The sequence below is a fragment of the Astatotilapia calliptera genome, chromosome 10, assembly GCF_900246225.1.
Source record: "Astatotilapia calliptera chromosome 10, fAstCal1.2, whole genome shotgun sequence".
NCBI lineage: Eukaryota > Metazoa > Chordata > Actinopteri > Cichliformes > Cichlidae > Astatotilapia > Astatotilapia calliptera.
In genome coordinates this window covers 28,706,495-28,728,716 of record NC_039311.1, presented here as the reverse complement: position 1 = coordinate 28,728,716, position 22,222 = coordinate 28,706,495, and the positions used below count along the sequence as shown (strand labels likewise).

Sequence of the window (22,222 nt, the reverse complement as noted above, 5' to 3'; positions counted from 1 at the left end):
TTTTCACTCTTGTATGCTTTTCATTCAAGTTTCACACAAGACAGATACAAACTTTATAAGATTTATATATATCTTTTCCATATGGGTACTGCTAATCAAAAGGTTAATTATGCACTTTAATTGTAGAGATTATTATAATTAACATTTTATATCTTTGTTTTTCTAGATTTTTTGTTGATATTTTCTCTCCATAAAACTGGAACGACCATAACTTTCCTTAATTTTAAATTTTCATTTATGAGCCGAAAATGCACAATACTGATATAGGAAAATAGCTGATTATCGGCCAATACATCAACCTCCCTGATATATTGGTCAAAGGTACAAAGGTTAGCTAATAACTTTCTCAAAATATGGAAAATACTGGGACCAAAAAACAAACTGGTGGCAGGCAAAATGCCAAACTGTGGCTTTAAAATGTGGAAACATTAAGTAGCCTTTAGATTAACAAAAAATGTCTCTTTCAGTATCCCTTGACACTGTCCATTAGAGGGTATTTAGCCATGTGAGTCCATGTGCTGCAGCAAGCCCGAGATTCCCTGTGGTCTGTTGCATGAGGCTAAATAAAGCAAATCTGTTCATTTGTCCTTTAAGTCACGGTTATGACGTCTCCCAAAGTTCATATAAAAGCAACAAGTTGATTAAAAAGTCAGGAAACAGGCCCAGGGTCAGCCCCCTCCATCTGTCACATTATGTGCTGCTCAGCCTTACCCAGCTGCCACAGACACCGCTGAAGATGACCACACAGAGTCAACCTTGACTAACTGATTATCGTCCTTTTAAAAGAGACAAAAATAAAGCACAAGTTAGATACTGGAGGTAATAGCCACTGTGCAAGACGATCATAAAGAGGCAGAGTTAAAGAGGCCACGGAAAGCAGGGAGAGATGGGGGGATAACTGGGAGGAGGAGGGGGAGGGACGGGAGGAAGCTGTGGAGGTCTCATTGTGTGCAGCTGATGAATAGTGGGATTCAGATGGTGGTGGGAGGTGGCCAAGCACAATAGTGAAAGTAAGGGCTGTGTTTCCAGTTTTCCTTCTGCCGAGGATCCTTTTACCCTCACTGTGCTGTTGCCCCAGCAACCCAAATCATGGGTTAGCTCAGGTTTTAAACACCACCTTGGGTTTGCTGGCTTAGATCACATGTTGCATTGTTTGGATCTGTGTATCCTGTGATTATTACACTATGATTAGTCACGCTTTTCTTTAAGAAGTGGGGTTTTTCATGCCCTCGCAAAGTTGCCCATCCACGTAGAAGGTTGTAATGTAGATATAGGCTGGCCATTTTTATGGTATGTGTAGGAAGAAACAGCAGGAGAGCAGCGTCATAGAGGTTTGCACTCCATTACGTAATGTTACGCTAACAGGGTTCAGTTTATTTGTAACTGCAACGTGTCCCGTGTAGTATTTGGCTTGATCACAGGTCTTTAACTTTTGCACAAAATGAAAATGAAAAATGAAATTAGTGACTTTTTAAAATCTGTAATAGTCGGCATAAAAAAAATCCAGGCTATAGATGCTGGATTTTTTAAGATTCAAAATTCAAGATTCGTTATTCGTCACGTGCATAGCAGTGAAATGTAACCTGACACACTCCTCGACTTGTGCAAAAGGGGGAGAGAAGAAGAACATTATATATTATATACATTAGGTGAATGTGCAGTAGCAGCATTGTATGCAGCAAGCAGGTGAGTTTTGTACTTTTTAAAAATGTCTTAACCTCCATGAATATTAACCTTACTTTTTTCAGTCCAGTGAGGTCATGTGATTGTTAAAGACAGATGATTTTTCAAGACTGACCTTATGGAAGTTTGTTTCACCACTGAGTAAAATAAAAACTGCCATTTATGAGTCAAAACTTTCTGAAAATAACTCAGAATTGAGACATTAAATTCCAACCAATTTTGAGCTACTAAATTCAAATTTTGAGATAATAACCTAAAAATGATCTGCATTGGGTCAGAAATTTTAGAAGAACTTTTATCCATCCATCTATTTTCTTCCTCTTATCAAGTTGGGGTGTTGCTGCGGGAGGCAGGGAACACACTAGACCAGGGGTGTCAAACTCAAATACACAGTGGGCCAAAATTCAAAACTGGAACAAAGTCGTGGGCTAACATTAATATTTATTGAAAAAAAAAATCTTCCTCCAGATATAAGAATGAATCTTTTCTTATGGACTCAAATAAGTTTTTCTGGAAAACTGAATATGGAACAAGCAAAGCTTAATACTAAACAATATATATATTAGCTGTATAATACCAGTAGGCCAGCTCTAATAGTAATTTGGTATGGCTTCGGTTTGACACCTATGCACTATACCCTCCCAAATTATGGAATTTGTTGCCTTTGCACCTCTTTCATTTTAAAGACCCCCCTCTTCTGCTTTTCTTTGACCCAGTTTGATACATTGATGCAATTTTTACGTTTTTATTCTTTTACTCATGGTTATTTGCGTTTTTGTTCTGCATTGTTTTATTTTATTTTGTCATTTTTATGTATTTGATATTAATTTTACTTTATTCTGGTATATTTTTTTTTATGTTCAGTGCTTATTGTTTTTAAATTCTTTATAAATAAAGTTGGCTTGAGAGATTGACATCGTCACAGGGATAAGAGAGAGACAGATAACCATTCACTCTCACAGTCATACTTATGGTCAATTCGGAACCACTGAGATAACCTAACACATGCATGACTTCAGACTGTGGGATAAAGCTGGAGTACCCTGAGATAACCCACACGAGCACGGATAGCGTGCACAGAAACTGTTGCCTCAGAATTTTTGTGAGGTAACAGTGCCAACCACAGCATCACCGTGCCGTCCCCATTCTGTCTCATACCTTCCAAAAAACATATCCAGTTAAAACAGGACGTCATCGTGAAGTTCTCACAAAAATGTCACATACTAATTTGGATCCAGATATTCTTTTGGATCATGTCACGCACGCTGAGGAGGGAATTTTCTGCCTCGCAGAGGTACACAGTCTCAGACAGCCCACAGGTTCATGAAAATGCAATAAAGAATCACTGGAATAATCCTGTGCTGTGAGATGAAAGGTTCAATTTATTATTAAAACTTTTTTAAGAAATTGAAAATCAGAGAGAGTGTCGTGAATCACAGAGTTTAGGAACAAAATTCAGAAACGTAGCGCCGTCCAAATAAACCAAAAGCAAACCTTAATGTTGGCTGGTGAAAATAACAAGAACCATAAAGACAAGCCAGAACATTGTGCAAGCACACAGGCTCTGCAACAAAGGACAGAGGAAGAGTGGGGCTTAAAAAAACACACAGGTCATTAGAGGAAGTGGACACAGGAGGGTAATGGGGGGAAAAGACCAAAGGAAAAGAGAGGGAAATACAAGCTGTAACTGGACCAAAGGATTAAAGGCCCACATTATTAAGGATTAATAATATGAAAATGTAAACAATAAATAAACTAAAAGCCAAGTGGAAAATAATTATTAATGTTATACAGTGTCTATAAGTTCTGAACTCATGGTCCAAAAATGAGACAGTAGTTTATTTCTTGGGTTGTGTGAGAGGGAAGGATGATTCGTCCTTTTTCTTCATGGAAATACCAGATCTAAAGAGCCAATAGTGCTGTGGTATTTCAACTACAATGTCCATGTGTTTGGCTGTAATGTCCTATTTAGGGTACATTTGTCTACTTTTACCTTTACTTCCTTTGTAACCAAGGTCCTTCTGAAAATGATGTCCAGGAAATCGGAAAAGTTTAGAAAAAATCTGAATCCGAAACATACAAGCTTTTAGATCAGGTCATAGTCACTCAGGAAACTTGCAGGACTGCAGTCTATTTCACGGTGACTAGCATTGATTAGCACTGAACAGCTGTTAATGTTCTTCATGTAATATGTTATATACAATACTGTATAAAAGTCTTGAGCTGCCACCTCTGTATGCTTCAAAGGAGCCAAAGTTGTTGTAATTATTTGAAGTGGTCTCCAGGCTTCCTGACGGTCTTTCGAAGTTTTCTCTAGATGTTAGCTGCTTTTTCACTCATTTTCAGTTCACTCCTTGTTACTGGCAGCCTGTTCCACAAGCACACAATTGTTTGCATTTCTTTAATTAAAAATAAGAAAATGCTAAAGATTACAAAGTTTGACAGAGATAAAAAAAAAAGAAGTTTTAAGTAGCTCCTTGAAACTTTGAGGACTCTGGACAGTGATAATGATCCCAACACACTGTAAAGCATACATAAATAAAAAGAGCACACAGTTGAACACTATCAGTCATGGACCGGCTTTGCCAGAGCCCGGACGTCAACATTATTGAAGCAGACAGCATCCAAAAAAAGAGCTTTGAATGTCCTTCAGGAAGCCTGGACAATAGTTCCTGAGACTACTTAAAGAAGTTACAGGAAAGCTTGCCGGAGAGAGTTCAGGTTGTGTTAAACAATAAAGGTGGTGATACCACAGCTTGACATTTAAGCTTGTTAGAATCTTATTTTATTTGGAGTAAGGAGGCCTGACTGCAAGTGTTTCTCAACTATCTTTGCTGTTCTGGATGTGCTGGGCTTCACAATTCGAATGGGATAAAATACTATACCAGGAGTGTCCAATTCCAGTCCACGAGAGCTGCTGTCCTGCAGCTTTTAGATGCATCCCTACTCCAACACAGCTGAATCAAATGAATGGCTTGTTACTGGGCCTTTACTTAACTTGATTGCATGCTGAAGAGGTAACCCAACCATTTGATTCAGCTGTGTTGGAGTAGGGATGCATCTAAAAGCTGCAGGACAGTAGCTCTCGAGGACTGGAGTTGGACACCCCAGGACTATGCAATCAGAAATGTGGGTCAAACACAGACTGACTGATGGTTGATGCTGATGCTAAATGTCAGTTTACCCTGGGCCACATCCATTTTGACACATAATTGATTAATGACCATCGTCTGGTCAATACTTTCAGTTCAGCTGGTATATTTGTGTGAAATGGTAAATGGTGCTAGATGCCTCGAAGCCTAAACTTTGTCCACGGTCAGAGAAAAAAGTAACCTTTTGAAAGGCATCCATCTTCAAGATGACCACTTCTTGACACTGAACAAAATTATCAGTCAGTCATCAGTTTTCCCCAGAACAGCGATTTACCAGAAGCAGCACATTCCTAAGAGCTTCTAAACTCTATAATCAAGTTAAATCCCCTTTGAAGTTGTACCCATTTTCATTTGCGGCTCACATAGCAGCATATGGAAGCAATTGGGGCATAACATGCATCGAGCACAGCCACTGGAGCCCACAAAGCCCCGGGCCCGCTCTCAGGGTGTCGGGGAGACCGTCCTGGCACCAACCACTCCTGCACACAGACATAGATAAACACGCTTTTACGGCAGCGCGGTGCACCAGACCTCGTGCCAACGGTGCCCCTCCCGGTTTACAGGCTGTGCGGATGAGAACAGACATCCAGCTCTTCTATGTGTCAAATAGGCGATATCACAGGGCTGATGGCAGGGTTAATCACCGGCACATCACAGATACCGTCTCTCTGACCCACTTTTCAGAAGGAATTAGACTATCGCCTAATCTTGCACAAACTGCTCTGTTGTGCTAGATGCTGCCACACAAGCTTTTTTTTCTGCTGGCATGGTCAAACAGGATGAATAGTGTGAAGGCGATTCTGCTGGACTGTGAATGAGGATGGCCTCACAATGTACACAGTGTTCGCAACTTAAATCAGAGAGGAGTGTAATGACTGTAAGAAGAAATGACACAGTTTCCATGCACCTTTTAGTTTTAATGCCTTTAAGCACATTCTGCTTTTGTTATATGAATCCTTGTGTTGCTCTGCAACATGGCAGATAACTGTGTTTCTGTGCTTTTTCCAGGTGCTGCGCTGAAGCCCACCACTCCAACTAAAATCTCGGAAGAGGGCGACGATGTTTTGGGGGATTACACCGTTGGCGAACAGGTTTGGGTCAACGGTGTGAAACCAGGAGTTATCGCCTACCTAGGGGAGACCCAGTTTGCTCCAGGACAGTGGGCAGGCGTCATACTGAATGACCTAGTTGGCAAAAACGATGGTTCAGTGGGTGGCGTGCGCTACTTTGAGTGCCAGCCCCTCCAGGGAATCTTTACGCGACCCTCAAAGCTCACCCGACAGCCAGTCGGAGAGGGGAGCGACAGCCACTCCACCGACTCAACCCAGAATCAGACTCAGCAGGGTGGCGGCGGCGGCGCCCCCGCCGGCCAGCGGGTGGTGGTACCACTCAGAGAGGGCCTGCTCAACAGCGCCGTGAAAACGGGAAATGAGTCTGGGTCCAACATGTCTGACAGTGGTTCGGTTAAAAAAGCAGGTGATAAGGATCTTCGAGTTGGAGATCGAGTTTTGGTGAGTAGACCACATGTAACACTACCATTATAGCATGCAGATCATGGGGGTCAAACATAAGACCCAGGGCCCAGAATAGGCCCAACAAAGACTAGTCCGAGCCTACCAGAAAACTGGAAAACACAAAAGAAGGTATAAATTTTGGACTTTTAACTATTTTAACAAGTTTTAAAGCTTTATTTTAATCTTTATTCGGTAATTTTACATTAAAATTCTTCCAATTAAAGCCAAAGAGACATGCAATTTCTTTCATTTGCTGTAGAAGCATTTCATTATCAGGTAGAAAATGAAATGTGTAGTTGTATTTGCACTTATTCTTTTATTAAGGTGCTCAGTGTGTAATCAAACTTCTTTAGACCCACAGAAAGGCGAGCGTCACTGGTCTGGCCCACAATGTAAAATGAGTTTAAGATCCCTGATGTACATGATGGTTTGCAAAGCTCTGTTGGCGCCACCATTGCACAAACATGTCGGGTGCTTTACAAGCCACAGACAGAACTGTGTTGACCTTCCCATGTAACCATGTTCCCATTTGCCGTGTCTTTAACAAATGCGAAGATAAATAATTTCCCTGCCCTTTTAAATGTGGACGGTTTTAACTTGATTATCTGTAAACATTTGAAATTAACACAATTCTCAGTAGTAACTGAGCAATGACTTCCTAATTAGTATTTCATGCAGGCCTCAGTAAAACTGGATTGATGCAGTGTAATGTGAGACATTGACTGATTCTTTGGGGAAGTTCAGTTTTCCTTTATTTGGTCTTAGTGCTAGGATTTAACCTTCACCCAACCTCTCTTGCATCTTTTTCCTTTTCCATCATCCTTTTCCATTCTCATCAGCACCAAAGCTGGTGAGAATGTCACTAAACCTCAACAGGAAGAATATGTTTATCTGCTTCTTGCATTTTCTTCCCACTGGCTCCTGTTAGTCTATACACCGCCTACTGTATGGGATTATCGGGTCACGTGGATTTCCATTAAGTGATGGACACAGGGGATATCTACATCAGATCCTGCGCCGTCAAAAGCGGGGAGCCCGAAAGCCTTCCTCCTGGTCAATATTGTAAATCACTCCAGATTACTTTCAGCACTTAAGAGAGGAGATACCACTGCTGACACATTGATCTGTGAATCCATCATTTTCCTAAACCTCTCCTGTGTAATCCATCTCACTGCGGCGGCTCGGATGTGCTGCCATGCAGTTGTGTCACATTTGGAAGTACAACACCGCCTCCAAAATTTTGTGAAATGAGCGAAAACTATGAAAATCAGATTACACACTGTGGACAAAAAGGAAGGTCTATTTTTCTCAATTAGGTATTGAGCTATGTGATAGTAGCAGTCGACACTCTGGGGGCGTCTTTGCCAGAGAGCGGGGCGAGGCCCTGACAGAACGCTAGAGTAATACTGAACTAAGGGCAGACTTTGCTGATGTGTGTTTAAAAGTTTGCCTCAAGAGAATGTCACCCAGATTTATATATATATATATATATATATATATTAGAGAGAGAGAGAGAGAGAGAGAGAATGTCTATATATATATATATATATATATATATATATATATATATATATATATAGAGAGAGAGAGAGAGAGAGAGAGAGAGAGAATGTCTATATATATATATATATATATAGAGAATGTCTATATATATATATATATATATATATATATATATATATATATATATATATATATATATATATATATATAGAGAGAGAGAGAGAGAGAGAGAGAGAGAGAGAGAGAATGTCTATATATATATATATAGAGAATGTCTATATATATATATATATAGAGAATGTCTATATATATATATATATACATATATATACATATATACATATATATATATGTATATACACATATATGTGTAAGATTCTCTCTCTCTCTCTCTCTCTCTCTCTCTCTCTCTATATATATATATATATATATAGAGAGAGAGAGAGAGAGAGAGAGAGAGAGAGAGAGAATGTCTATATATATATATATATATATATATATATATGTATATAAAGATGAATTAAAGAAGTGTTTCCCAAAAGAGGGGACAGCCTCAGACCCTTGGCACCTTCGAAATCCGAACACCCATGGGAAGTTCAGAACTGCCTCTCCTTTGTTAGCTTTAGTATTTAACCAGAGGCTGTCCCCAGAGGCCATCTAAGATAAGATAGAACTTTATTAATCCCTCGGGTGGGTTCCTCTGGGAAATTCGATCTCTGCTACTGGAGAGATCAGCAGAAGTTAAATGAGCCTTTTCTTCCAGTGGAACTGCATGTGATGTGGCTGCTGTTTATTTGAATAACTCCAAAGCCACTCAAAGGCATGCTAGTCACTGAACTTCTTCCTGTTGCACAATCGCAAAACCACTATGGTATGAGTAACTGGGCGTATATGGCTGCTTATTACTATGGTTTTGAGATTTTAGTGGAGTCCATCGGTGTATACGCATTCACTCTTGACTCTTTATCTCTTTAAAGTCTACTAGGCGTAACTTTTAAAGCTGTTTTCTGAACTGAGCGGTTTCTGTCATAGCTACCTTGGAAAAACCTAGAAACTTCTCTAATGGTTGTTAAGACTCATCAAGATATAGTTTCGAGGTTGTCCACTAGCAGACAGTTGCAGACTACAGCTTGATACAGTGTGTGCAGGCTAATGATAGGTTAATAAGTAGTGCATTAGCCATGAAATGAATAATCTAAAATTAGGACTTTAAATCCTGGAGCCAGCAGACGTAGATGAGAGGGGCTCTATAAAGTAAAGCACTTATAATCCTCTCTGCAAGCTTGTATCCAGAGAAAGTAGAGATAAAAGGTGCAATATCTAAAAAGGTTTTTTTTATGATATAAAATTTATGTTTTTACATGTTTTTACAAAAACTGCTGTTCTTGCATGGCCTTGAGACCCTGCTACAGGATAGAAATCATCCAGTAACCAGCTTGTATGATGATCTAGATGTAAGGCCGGGACGTCGGGCTAGCGATTTTGCGAGCCCTGATACTTAAAACTAGCAAATCTGACACAGTGCACTTTTACACTCTCTGATTTACTTTGATGTTGAAAAGGTCTGCAGGTGCGCTCTAGGTGTGAATATATGTATGCTAATCAGAATGTGCAGGTGCCAGGTTGTTATTGTTGCTGCAAATTGGCAGCTAAGGGTGGGTGATACAGCCTCGAAACTATATCTTGATATTTCAAGGAAATTTGCAAAATTAGAGTTACTGTCACTGATGACAGATTACCTGAGTCAAAGTGTGACTATATGGCTACAAGGTGTTGGCTGCAGTATGCAAAAGTAGTGACACAGAACTATACACAGTGTATTGACTCACCAGGACTCAAAGGTGAGAACAAGAGCAGCCTAGGTAGTGTTTTCCCTGCAACTTTTGAGTAAAAGTATAACTTTTAAGTATAGCTGCATAATGGTCATGGTCACATATGGCATGATAGACAGCCAGTGACAGCCAGTGAATTCTGGAAGCATTCCAGAGTCCATGCACTGACTTCCATGACATAATCACTCCTGGTTTTAACGTAGTGCTGCCTGCAGGGCCTAAAGATTACAGACATTCAGTACAGATGCGCAGCTTTGTCGCTTGCACTCAGGGATTTCTCTAGATTCTCTGAATCACTGATGAAAAATATTTGTTTAATTGTTGCAGTTTCTTTCTAAAACTGGTGAAACTCTGCCTCTCTAAGATGCTCTTTTTATACTCAGTCATGTTACTCACCTGCTGCCAATTGCCAATTAGTTTACTTTTCCACTCTTTTGTTGCTGCAGTCCCAACTTAAAGCATGTTGCTGCCACCAAATTAAAAATGAACTTTTTCTTAAATTGCCACATATTTTCAGCTCATTAATGAATCTTGGGATAATTTTAGCCTTTGCTAACCCTGATGCTAATTTCTGCTCCCGAAGTTCTATAAACCTGCTGCGGTCAAGTATACGTTTATTGTACCATTTATTATGTTTTAACAAGTTGTTCCTGCGGCTGCTTGAGGTTTGGGGTAAATGGATTCTTTTCGTGTCACATCATGATGTGGCATAAAAAAAGTAAGACTAGTTCCTCGTTGATGTTGGGATTTAGTCGTGTAGAACAGTTTTATCTTGAATACCTTGGAGTGAAGCTTTCAGATGACTTTGAAAATAAGAGGAGCCAAGATTGGGGCTTATGCTGACTGGCTGCTTTGGCCCTGCTGGCATTTTAACACAGAGTCACTGAGACATCACGCACCCCAGCAGACAGCAAACCATCTCGGTTTAATAACTTGTGACACCACAGTCTTTCTTGGCACAGCTTCCACTTTGGCCTCAGTGGTTTAAGAGAAGGACAGAGTCAGCTCAGGAGTGGAATATTAATTTGACAATAGAGGAGTGACTCACCACGCTTTATTTTAGTCTGTCCTTGTCTTCTGTTTCATGCTGAATCCAGCCATGTGTAAAAATATTTTATAAGAGACTCTGATGGACTCCAAAACAACAATTACGATTCTTAAATTGTAGATAAATACAGAAGCATCTGTTGCTCTAAGCATTTTTCCACCTGTTCAGTGCACTGGGAATGGGAGTATTGTAATCGAACAATAGGTAAATAGATACAGATGGAGATTCAGATAAATTAAATTAACACAAAGGAGATGAATAAAATGTAACCATGTTGCTTTTGTCATCTCTGACTGTAGTGTGCTTTCTCTTTAAAGGCTCTCCTCTTAAATGCTGAGTATCTGTGCACGTCTGTGATGGTTTTTGTCATAAATGTGGTCACCATGTGTGAAGGACAGTCCTCAGCCATCAGTTTAGATCATCTTCCTCACAGGAAACCTACTTTTTTCTGACTGGAAAATACAGAATTGAGAGAAGTGAGTGAAGCAGAGTTTACATGTATTGAGTTAGCCTAGTCAAATATCTCATTTCTGGAGTAAGTTCAAACAGCTGATTAGCCGAACGATTGAAAGTGAATAAATAACAAGGTTAGGTGCTGATGGAAGCAGAACGGAAACGTTTCTGTTTTGACTTCTATAATTACAAACTGGATTCCTGGAGGATTTTAGTGTTGAGTGTTGTCTTTGAACTTTTTTAATATATTTATAATGACAGGAGAGTAAAAATTCTATGCCTTTGTTTCTACAGCAGACATTTTCGCTTATTAGAATATACATGTCCCCCAAAAGCATACCACTTCTCTATATTCAAGTGTCCAGGTAAGACAGTTTGACAGGGTGTCATGGTTCGGCTGTGTGGCAGGCGGGAGGAGGACCCAATCGCAAGATTCACAAACACGGGGATGAACTCAAAAGCAGCTTTATTGCTGACAGGCAGAACATAGGAAATACAGAACTCAACTAAACTGGGAATCAATAAACTAACACTCGTAGGGAGACACAGGGAATCCACACAACAATGAGGGAGAACGCGACGCCGAACAGAGGGAGACGCAGACAGAAATACACAGAGGGTTAACGAGGAAAGTGGGAACACACGGGGAACACAGCTGACACAGATAACCATAACGAGACAGGGCGGGGTGAACTGAACACTGACGGGAGACGGGCAGAGTCAAACAGGAAGTACAGAGGTTCAGACAGGAGGAGAGAGAGCACGGGGAAAACAGACATAACGGGCAGGGGAAACATGGAATAAAACATAAGGAGAGACGAGGGCTCACAGATACACAGAGGGGCACACAGGGGGTAAAAGCCACGAAGGGAAAACACTTAGGGAACAACACAACAGGGCAACTCAGGAAACATGGCCTAAATAGGGAACAAAATACAAACATACAAGAAAACTAAGAACACTGGGCCAACATGGCCCAGGACCATGACACAGGGAGCTTAATGTTATTGTGTGCACCTCTACGTTACAGAAAAAGAGACCCTGCTTATGCCAACACCCACACATTTACCGTCTCGACCGCAAGAAGGAACATCTTGAACAGAAAATGCTAAAATTACACCGTCATGGTCATAACTGCTGACATTTCTCATTAGAAGAGCATCCTGTGTTTGTGATGTGGAGCCTGACCAGCACTGGAGTTCAAGGCCATCATTAGAAAAGAGATATTTGAGAGAAAAAAGTACACCTCGACCAGTCTGTTCAGAAGCTTTTAAAGTTAAACCTGAGCACAAAATTCAAGAAACAGGGCACTGCTTTCATCTTCACGTGTAAAACATCTTCAGACACAAATATAAATATTCTCTTTCGCTCTGTTCATTGTACCATCGATGGCTGTGAATGAAACTGTGAATGAAACTTGTAGCAAAATACTCAACAGCTGTGTGTCCCTCCACTGGCGCGGGGTTTTCGCTGTTTTAGATGCTTGTTTGATGCGATAACATGTTTTTTGTTCGTTAAGTTGACGCTTTTCCTGAAGCCTTCGTTACCGTGTTTACTGGACACTTAACGATAAGCAATGTCTTAATGATTGCATGAACGTGTTCAGTGGATCTTTGCAGACTTCTGAGGCGACTTTGTAAAATTCACGTTAGCAACTAGTGCATCGTTTTTCTTTTCCTCGATGCATTTGTTGTCCTGCAGTTTATGGTGTGTTTTCAGGCAGTGGAGTAAAATAGTTGTGTTGGACTGTTGCACATACTGTAAATCCAAAGTGTTCCCAAACAACAGTTGATGATCCGCTTTTAAAAGACAACTTTACACATTGTTTCATAAATGACTCATTTATTGACCTAAACCTAAACCCCCAGTCAGAGATAATGGGTATCTCAATGATTGTTTTTAACTTCCTTTGTTAATCCAGGATCTCTGCTTACTGTGACTCTTCTTCTCTCCTTCTAGGTGTCCTCTTTCCATAAGTGTAACTTAATGACAGTCTGCATGTGCTGCGTTTAGGGGAAGTCTGTAAATTGTAGAACCGGTTACTCACGCCACATATTAGAATTTAAAATGAAAGCTCCATTACAATAAAGTCTGAAAAAAGTAAAGGATCCATATATTTCCTGACTCAACTGCATCTTAAATAAGTTAATAGAAAGAAGAGCGCATCAGTAGCAACGGTCTCTATCTTACAGAGGCAAAAGGGATTATGGGAACTGATGTGTGAAATTACATAGAGTCAGATTTGATTATGATGTTAAAGACAGTGTAAAACTCAACAATTTGACACTTTGTATTGAATTGTTTGTATTTAAGTGTAACTGATTTCTTCCCTTTGTTGTTGTTGTCAGGTTGGGGGCTCGAAGATGGGCGTCATACGCTATATGGGGGAGACAGACTTCGCTAAGGGCGAATGGTGTGGGGTCGAGCTGGATGAGCCTCTGGGGAAGAATGATGGTGCAGTAGCTGGTACAAGGTATATACAAACACTATGCATGCCTCAAGATCCCCAAATTCCTGCTCTCTTCTTACCCTAAAAGGAAATCAAGGGGAGGGATGTTGATCTGTCCGCTCGGCCGTTTGTGCTCTCATCTGTTTTTCAATGAAACAGTTCGACCTTCTCGCTCAGAGCTGCTCTGGACTGTTTTTTATCCTCATATTTACTCCTTCAGACTCTTGCTTAGCCCGCATAGCACACATCATCCCCCTTTCAATCATGGGAAATGTCTTAAAACATTTGAAATGTAGTTCCAGGCATTTTGAAGTGCTGGTGAAATTTTAGAGCCAAGCAACAAGAATGTAAAACTAACATTTTTTAATGATACTCAGGATCCAGTAGCAATCTATGCTAGATTTTTCTGGATAGGTTATTAGTTTGTTGAGTTATAAATATTATACAATAATACTTATATCATTATACCCAATATCAAATATAGATGGACAGTGAGGCGATAAAACCAGAACCACGTGTTCCATTAAACTGTAGTTAGAGGGAAAAATAACACTACAGCATGAAATAAAAACACAACAAAGGCGTGTTTGTCTTGTTTCTTAAATCTGTCATCTGTCATAATTTTATAATTTTTGGACCCAAAGATCAGACTGTGACCAATATAAAGTCTATAAGTCTATAAAGTCTATAAATTTTTGTTTGCGAGTGAGTGTTGAGCAGTGACAGACTGTGAGGAAATGAATCTGGGTGGTGTCTGTAGAGAGGGAGAGCTTACAGGTGAGGTTTTTTTTACAGGTAAGGTCTGACTTGAGAATGCAGGAGAAAAGAGATTGGGACAGGGTACCTGTGGGCGGGCGCGTGAGGGCGCGTGAGTGGCAGGGTGGTACCTGAATCCACTGGGAGCCTGGTTGTGAGCTCCTGACTCCGCAGGGATACACTTTTCAAGGGATGACTTTTCAAAGACGAGGTAAAAGGCTTCAGGCAGACAAGTTACCACCATTGTGGATGCAATGAACTGGCAGAGAATAACGTAGTTACAGCAGGCGTGGAAGTTCAAACCCAGGAAGACCAGCTCCACTCAAGGGAACGACACAGGGCAGCGCAGTTCTCCATCTGAAAGAACAAAAAACCCAAAGCCTTATAAATTCTTAGCTAGAGATACTTAAAGAAAGGTTAGAAAAGTCTTTGCATTCCTGTAACTTAATGTTCTTTTCCTTGTTAGTTAATGAGCAGGTAAATGAAAATATACTCACTGTCCTCTATATATGACAAAGAAATCCAACAGATACTTTGCAGCTGTCACCATGTCGGCTTTTTGAATCTAAAAGAAGTTATTAGCTTAGCTCAAATTCTAGCTAGTTTTGTTAGCAAACTGCAGATACCAGCTAGTTAGCGTAAAACAGTAACAGAGACAAAATACTAGGATTTAAATAACCAGACCCATTTGTTATCTTTCAGTACAATTAATCCTAAAGCAGGTCATATTATATATAATTCAAACAGATAATCTCATAAAAATAACATAAACATATTTTAGATTGACTAAAGTTAGCGGAGGCCTAGCTCGTAGCTAGCTGGCGCCACTTCAAATGTTTTTTCTTAAACTTTACATACTAAAGAAATGTAAAGGGGTAATTATATAAAAAAAAATCCCTCTTTGTGTAATATTAAAATTATGATGATCTGATAATCTGAAACATGTAAGCGTGACAAATATGCAAGCCACTAGGAAATCAGGAAGGGGGCAAACAGTTTTTCACACCACAGTACTTGTCATGTAGGGGAATTAGCTATAGAGAACAAAACTGCTTCTGGTACCTGGCTATAAGTGTATTTATTTATGCTATAGATGCGGGCCTTAAAACACGGGAGGCCATGTTAACATGAGTCACTTTAGGATTGAGCCTCAAGTGGCCGCTTCAGGAACTGCAGTGTTTGTCACTCATGCGTAGGGATGGGTATCGTTTAGGTTTTATCCGATACCGGTGCTAAACCGGTACTTTTGAAATGGTGCTGGTGCTTAAACGGTGCTCAAACCGGTGCTTAAAGAATGGAGAACACAAAATTGGTCCAAAAACCTCTCATGTTCAGCTGTATTTTTGTAAAAAGATAACAATGTTAGCCTTTTCTGCAGCTAGAGGGCATATATGGTATCACTCTTGGCTGGAAGCAGTGCTTAAACAATGGAAAAAACACAAACTTTGTCCAAAAACCTCTCATGTTTAACTGTTTTCCACTTTTTCTTTGGTCATTTTAGCCTTTTTGGCCAGGGTGAAGGGAGTATCTGCCATCAAACAAGAAGACAGCCGCATGTAACTATGATGATGTTTGCTAGTTCACCTTACATGCATTAATGTAATAACGTGGTTAGCCTACTCAATGTAAATTACACACGGACAACATTAGGCTACTCACGCAGATGAAGAATGGCTGCTGCTGCCATCATCATCCGTCATCATTTCTGCTACACTGCCAGGGCTAGGGGCCAGGACTCGCCTCTTCGTGTTTTTGGGGGATGTTGCTAACTCCGAGTCCGATAACAGGCAACCCACCCACAGTAGATGCGCTCGGTGTGAGGTCTCGCAGCAAGCTATCAAATACGGCTTTTAAAAAAAACGCTATGCGTCGCCAGGTGTTTCATCGGATTTAAGGTGTTACCTCCTTTGCACAGTATCACCTTAAACTTCCATTGTTTTCATTCAAATTCTGTCGTTTTCATTCAAATTTCATTGTTTTTATTCAAATTTTGTTCTGTTCATTGTAATTCCGTTGTTTTCATTCAAATTCTATTCATTTCATTCTAATTCCGTTCTTTTCATTGAAATTCCGTTGTTTTCATTCAAATGCTTTTGTTTTCATTCTAATTCTACTCTTTTTATTCAAATTCTATTGTTTGTTTTAGAATTCTGTTGCTTTCATTCAAACTCTGTTCTGTACATTCTAATTCCGTTGTTTTCATTCAAATTCCATTGTTTTCATTCAAATGCTGTTGTTTTCATTCTAATTCCATTGTTTTGATTCAAATTCTGGTCTGTTCATTCTAATTCCGTTCTTTTCATTGAAATTCCGTTGTTTTCATTCATTCTAATTTCATTGTTTTCATTCAAATTCTGGTCTGTTTCATTCTAATTTCGTTGTTTTCATTCAAATGCTGTTGTTTTCATTCTAATTCTACTCTTTTTATTCAAATTCTATTGTTTGTTTCAGAATTCTGTTGCTTTCATTCAAACTCTGTTCTATACATTCTAATTCCGTTGTTTTCATTCTAATTCTGTTGTTTGTTTTAAAGCACTTGTTGCAGGCTGCTGAGTTTGCATATTTTGCTATGAAGTACAGCCAGACTTTTGACCGCCTCGTCTTGGGCATTTTTAATCTGTAGCTCTGCTCTAAAAGAACGTACGTACCTGGACCCGCCTACTATCCTCGCAAACGTAAAATGATTGGCTAGAATTCAAAGTGTATGACAGGAAAAAAAAGCACCGAAATAAAGCACCGAAATGTGCACTGCTTTTCGGTTTGGTTACTATCATTTTGATACCGGTACCCATCCCTACTCATGCGTCTTCATTTTTCACGCTGGGAGGTTGTTACGATGTACTGTATGATGTAGCTGGCCTCCCGACTCTTTAGTTTATTATTTTATTTCTGTTTTTATTCACAAACCAATTAAATGATGTTGCAGGAGCTATAAGACAAATTTCCAATGTATCAAATATTAAAATATATTCAAATATTGTTACTATTTATCAAAAATTCCCTTCTCTACATTGAGAAAACTGAAAACCTATTGCAGATACATGACTGTAAAGCTGCTCTGTGACTTCTAAATAATATCCTCGTCCTCTTGCATCTCCCCCTTCTTCTCTTCCTGCAGATACTTTCAGTGTCTCCCTAAGTTTGGCTTGTTTGCTCCAGTCCACAAAGTGATCCGCATCGGCTTCCCCTCCACCAGCCCGGCGAAGGCTAAGAAGAGCAAGCGGGTGGCAATGGGAGTTTCCTCTCTGGCCCACAGCCCCAGCAGTTCCTCCATCAGTTCAGTCAGCTCGGTGGCCTCCTCTGTAGGTGGACGTCCGAGCCGTGCTGGACTGGTAAGACGACTGCAGCGCGCCTCAAATCCGCCCTTAGAGTGGGTGGATTTGAGGGCGGGAAATGCACTTATTTTCTTTCTCGCAGTTAGATAAGAAGGTCGACACCACTCTCATGTCTCTAAGCTTCCTTTGAGGTCTCAGCCAGTCCTGATGTCTTGTCGTCTTTATAGCTTAAAGTGGACCTAATCGGCTGATGTTCAGCTTCATGTTTCTTTTGAGACACAAGTGGCTTAAGGTGAAAGTTCAGATTTAAAAACTTGCAGAGCAGAAAAATTATCATATTTTGCATGTGTGTGGGGCTGTCGCTTCCTGAAATGACCATATAAGGAAATCCCTGTCAGCTGACATCAGCCAGAGCCAAGAGTAGAAAAAATGGTGAAAACCTTATGTTGAGGATTTATATTTATATACTCATGCTGTTTGAAACATGTTTAATTCACATATGTTTAACAGTTTGGATATATTGTAACAGTATACTGTATATGGATATAGTTATGTAAATCTCTAGATTGATTGATAGATAGATGAGAGAAAGTGTATCGCTAAAATGCCAGTCGGGGGCTGCTGTATTGATACTTACCCTAATCAATGCATGCTTCAGTGAATGATCCCATTTGTCGATTTTTGGCTATAATTCAGCTTGCACTGCTGACTCAAATAACTGTCCTCATTGAGGCAACAAAATGAAATAACCTTAACTATTGCACAGTAGCTTATACAAACCACAAGTTTTCATTGCAGGTCCACTTTAAGCAAAACAAAACTTGTAAGTGAGTTTAGAGGAGGTGGGCACATTTTTTGTTACCTTTGGACAGAGCCAGGCTAATTACATGCTCCTGAGCTGAGCTAAGCTAACTGACTACTATCTATGGAGTAATCTTTACCATACAGACATGAGAGAGGCAGAATTCTTCTCATCTAAGTGTTAGCAGGCAAGCAAATGAGAATATTCCCTAAAATGATCCCTTTAAAAGTCAGTAAGTAAACATGACCACAGGGTTCATATGTATATGCATATAAAACCCATATCCCTGTTAGGCTTGGCAAAGCATCTCACTTCTCAGCTGCAAAATATTTTTATCCAAATATTAAAAACATCCCCATATTTTGAATTTTGTTATCGTCCAAAAACCTGCTTGACCTAACTGCAACCCCCCCCCCCCAATAATTCACAGGAATGATTATTAAGATTAGGAACATCTGTTTATTAGTTGCTCATAATTCTGTACATTACAATGTCTGAAAGTCTTTAAATCTAATGAAATATCGTGGCCGCAGATTCAAACAGGAGGATGATGAAGTGAAGTCAGACATCTTGTTTCTTGCACTGCGTCTTTAAGACTAATATCCTCACCAACAGCTGGCAACTGACTGAAATAATGGGACATCAGGGTATCTCGCATCGATTTTAGCATCTGGGTACGGGCCAGGTCCTGATGGAGAACACTACCCTTTACTTTCCTTAATTGTTGGCAGCACTCAATGCAACCTTTGTGAATTATCAGTCTGATGGCACAGCACAAAATTGTCTTTCCTGAAGATGCTTCGTCCTGCACAGTTTTAATTTTCTTAAGTGGTTAGAAAGCAGGCGCCGTTTTTAATTTGGATGGTGAATTATGGGCACAAATTTGCACAAGGATCTCTGATTCACTGTGAACGTATGAAGCTTACTGTGAGTCTATGTGCTACATAATAGTGTTGCCATCATAAAAGCATGAATTTGTTACCTTACAGGTTGTCAAATACACAGGCATATGACATTAAATTGAGCATGACTGACACATTTTATATGAAATATCTACACATAAAAGTGCAGATGTAATGTTTTATGTGCAGAATGCTTCAATCTAGCTTGTTATTAAAGAAAGTTCCATAAATGCTGCTGAAATGAGACGAGGTATAGAGGGCTGGTAGAAATCCTGTCAAAGAGCATCCTCTAGTGGCCAAAGAGAATACTGCAGCATTCACTGTGATTAAATGGTTGTTTTTGGTCTCCCTGCTGCAGATATTCCCAACCAGCCAGATATTTCCTCAGAGAAGAAGAACATGTATATTTTTTAAAGCCGTATGTAGCTAACAATTTAGAAAATAAGTTTAAAGTTTGCTTCTTTTTTTTTTTAATATGACTTATTATGAAAAAGCAGAGACCTGTCATGTCACAGACAGCTGATTTCCTGTGATCACAAAGCAGACGATGAAAACGATGAAAGTCTGATGTCAGAAGCATCGAGATGTTGGATTCTGTTGGATCTGAGAGGGACCTGTGCGGCTAACAGGATAAACGATGTTTCTGAATGCATCAAGCCCAATCTGCATTTCCTTTCTGTTCACACTTTCATCCTCTTCTTAAAGTCTTATCTCCTTTGTCCCCCTCCTCCCCGCCTTTAAAGCTGACGGAGACATCATCGCGCTACGCACGGAAGATCTCGGGCACCACCGCGCTGCAGGAAGCCCTGAAGGAGAAGCAGCAGCACATCGAGCAGCTGTTGGCCGAGAGGGACTTGGAGCGGGCGGAGATGGCCAAGGCCACGAGCCACATCTGCGAGGTGGAGAAAGAGCTGAGCGCCCTCAAGGCTCAGCACATGCAGGTACGAGGAAGTAGGGAAAACACAGCTCGACACTTACTTGGTCAGGCACAACGTCATGTCTTAGAAAAGAGAGGCCCAAATACAGGACACTGGCAAATGTAATAGTAACGGTAAATGTTCAGGTTCATGTTCGACGTGTGATCGCAGATGTTACCTGAGCCAGTTTAGTGGTCATTATATTTAAGGCTAGCTTTAATTAAATTCACAGCCTAGCGCAGCGTGACAAGATACACAAACTCCTGCAGTTAGTAATTTTAAATAACTGAACACTAACAATCACATAAATGCTTTTAATCAGTTGATAAACACTTATTTGCAGAGACAAATATTTCTTCCTCTGTTCTCACAGCTTTCGTATCCAGATGCATTCTAGGATTTTAGGCCTTCATCACGGCACACTGAGGTTTAGGGCTGACTGAGGGGTACAAGGAGCAGAACAGAAGATAAAGACAGGAAGTAAAACTATGAGGCATGGATTCAGAAAATTAGGCAGAAATGTGAAAAAAAAACTGCACAACACAATGAAAACTAAAGAGACTATAACCATTTTAATACAAGGAATGTAGTTATATAGCTATTTTACAACTGGAGATAGAACAAAAACCTACAATAGTCTGTGTCAGAAGGGGCAGGTGGGGTGGTTATACTTGAATTTTACTTAAAATGTATTTATGTTAATGTTGCTGTCTGGTTGATTTCATGGGAAACAAAAGCACAGTTTGGGTTTAAAAAAATCACCATTTCACACACTTTTAAAGGCAGTTGCCCATTTACAGCCAGCTTCTCTGACCACAATTAAGCACATAGTAATGGTCACAAAAACCGACCCCGCATCATCTCGCTTTGCGCTGCCCACACTGTGAAAAACGACGCCAAAGGGGCTTTTACAACGTGACGCCTGCGTGTCCTGACTGAGCGTCTGTATGTGACGACTTGAGAGGGAGAACGGGTGGGAAAGGAAAAACCTTTGTGGGTGTGAAAAAATTTAATTTGTGTCTCCTGTTTGCAGTATGTGACAGAGAACGAGAATGGTCTCCAGCAAGTCAAAGCCATGCTGGCCAGCACGCAGAAGGATAAGCTGGAACTGGCCAATCAGCTCGAAGAAGAAAAAAGGTAATCGCTCACACATCATTCAATTCAGTTTTATTTATATAGCGCCATATCACAACAACAGTCGCCCCAAGGCGCTTTATATTGTAAGGTCGACGCTACAATAATACATACAGAGAAAAACCCAGCAATCATATGACCCCCTATGAGCAAGCACTTTGGCGACAGTGGGAAGGAAAAACTCCCTTTTAACAGGAAGAAACCTCCAGCAGAACCAGGCTCAGGGAGGGGCGGGGCCATCTGCCACGACATCATGGGCTCACTTTCACACAACAGTGTTGCCACATAGTTGAAATCTTAATTATTGGTAAGTGTTATAGAGTGATCTGACATGATGCTCTTTTAGCTAATAATCTGGGATTTGCTTTCATTTTTATAAATATTGTGAGATGATTGAGTTGCTTAGCTTAGCATTAAGCCTAGAAGCAGGAGTAGATATCCTGGCCACAAAACCCTCTCCCTGCACACTCTCCCTCCAAACAGCATGTTAAAAAAACCTTAAGTGGAAGTGGATTATGAAATTCCAACACTGAGTTTAGTGTCCAATATGGAGAAAGCTCCACACGCCTAGTAAAATATTTCTTTCGCATTTAGTTTTAGTTTTCAAATTCACTTTTTGGTGATCAAAATATCTATTCTTGATTCCTTTGGATAGAGGCGACACTGTCCCAAAGCTTCCTGATGTGTTTTTATCGTACTCGTGAATTAGTCGCCCTCATCAGCCCCAAGTGGGACTCCTCGTTGTCACGGAGACACAAAGTTTAGGGTTTTGATCCATATCTCAAAGCTCAGGAAATGACTT

At 40.2% G+C, this 22,222-nt stretch overlaps 1 protein-coding gene across 3 annotated transcripts in view; it reads left to right on the top strand.

The window, feature by feature from the left end:
- Nucleotides 1–22,222, top strand: part of clip2 (CAP-GLY domain containing linker protein 2) — a 52,358-nt gene that overhangs the window by 8,604 nt on the left and 21,532 nt on the right. For all 3 annotated transcript variants that reach the window (XM_026182302.1, XM_026182303.1, XM_026182304.1), the window contains exons 3-7: nucleotides 5,844–6,346; nucleotides 13,534–13,658; nucleotides 17,509–17,722; nucleotides 20,113–20,310; nucleotides 21,320–21,423. In XM_026182302.1, coding sequence (XP_026038087.1) covers nucleotides 5,844–6,346; nucleotides 13,534–13,658; nucleotides 17,509–17,722; nucleotides 20,113–20,310; nucleotides 21,320–21,423 — 1,144 coding nt within the window. The remainder of the gene's footprint in view (nucleotides 1–5,843; nucleotides 6,347–13,533; nucleotides 13,659–17,508; nucleotides 17,723–20,112; nucleotides 20,311–21,319; nucleotides 21,424–22,222) is intronic.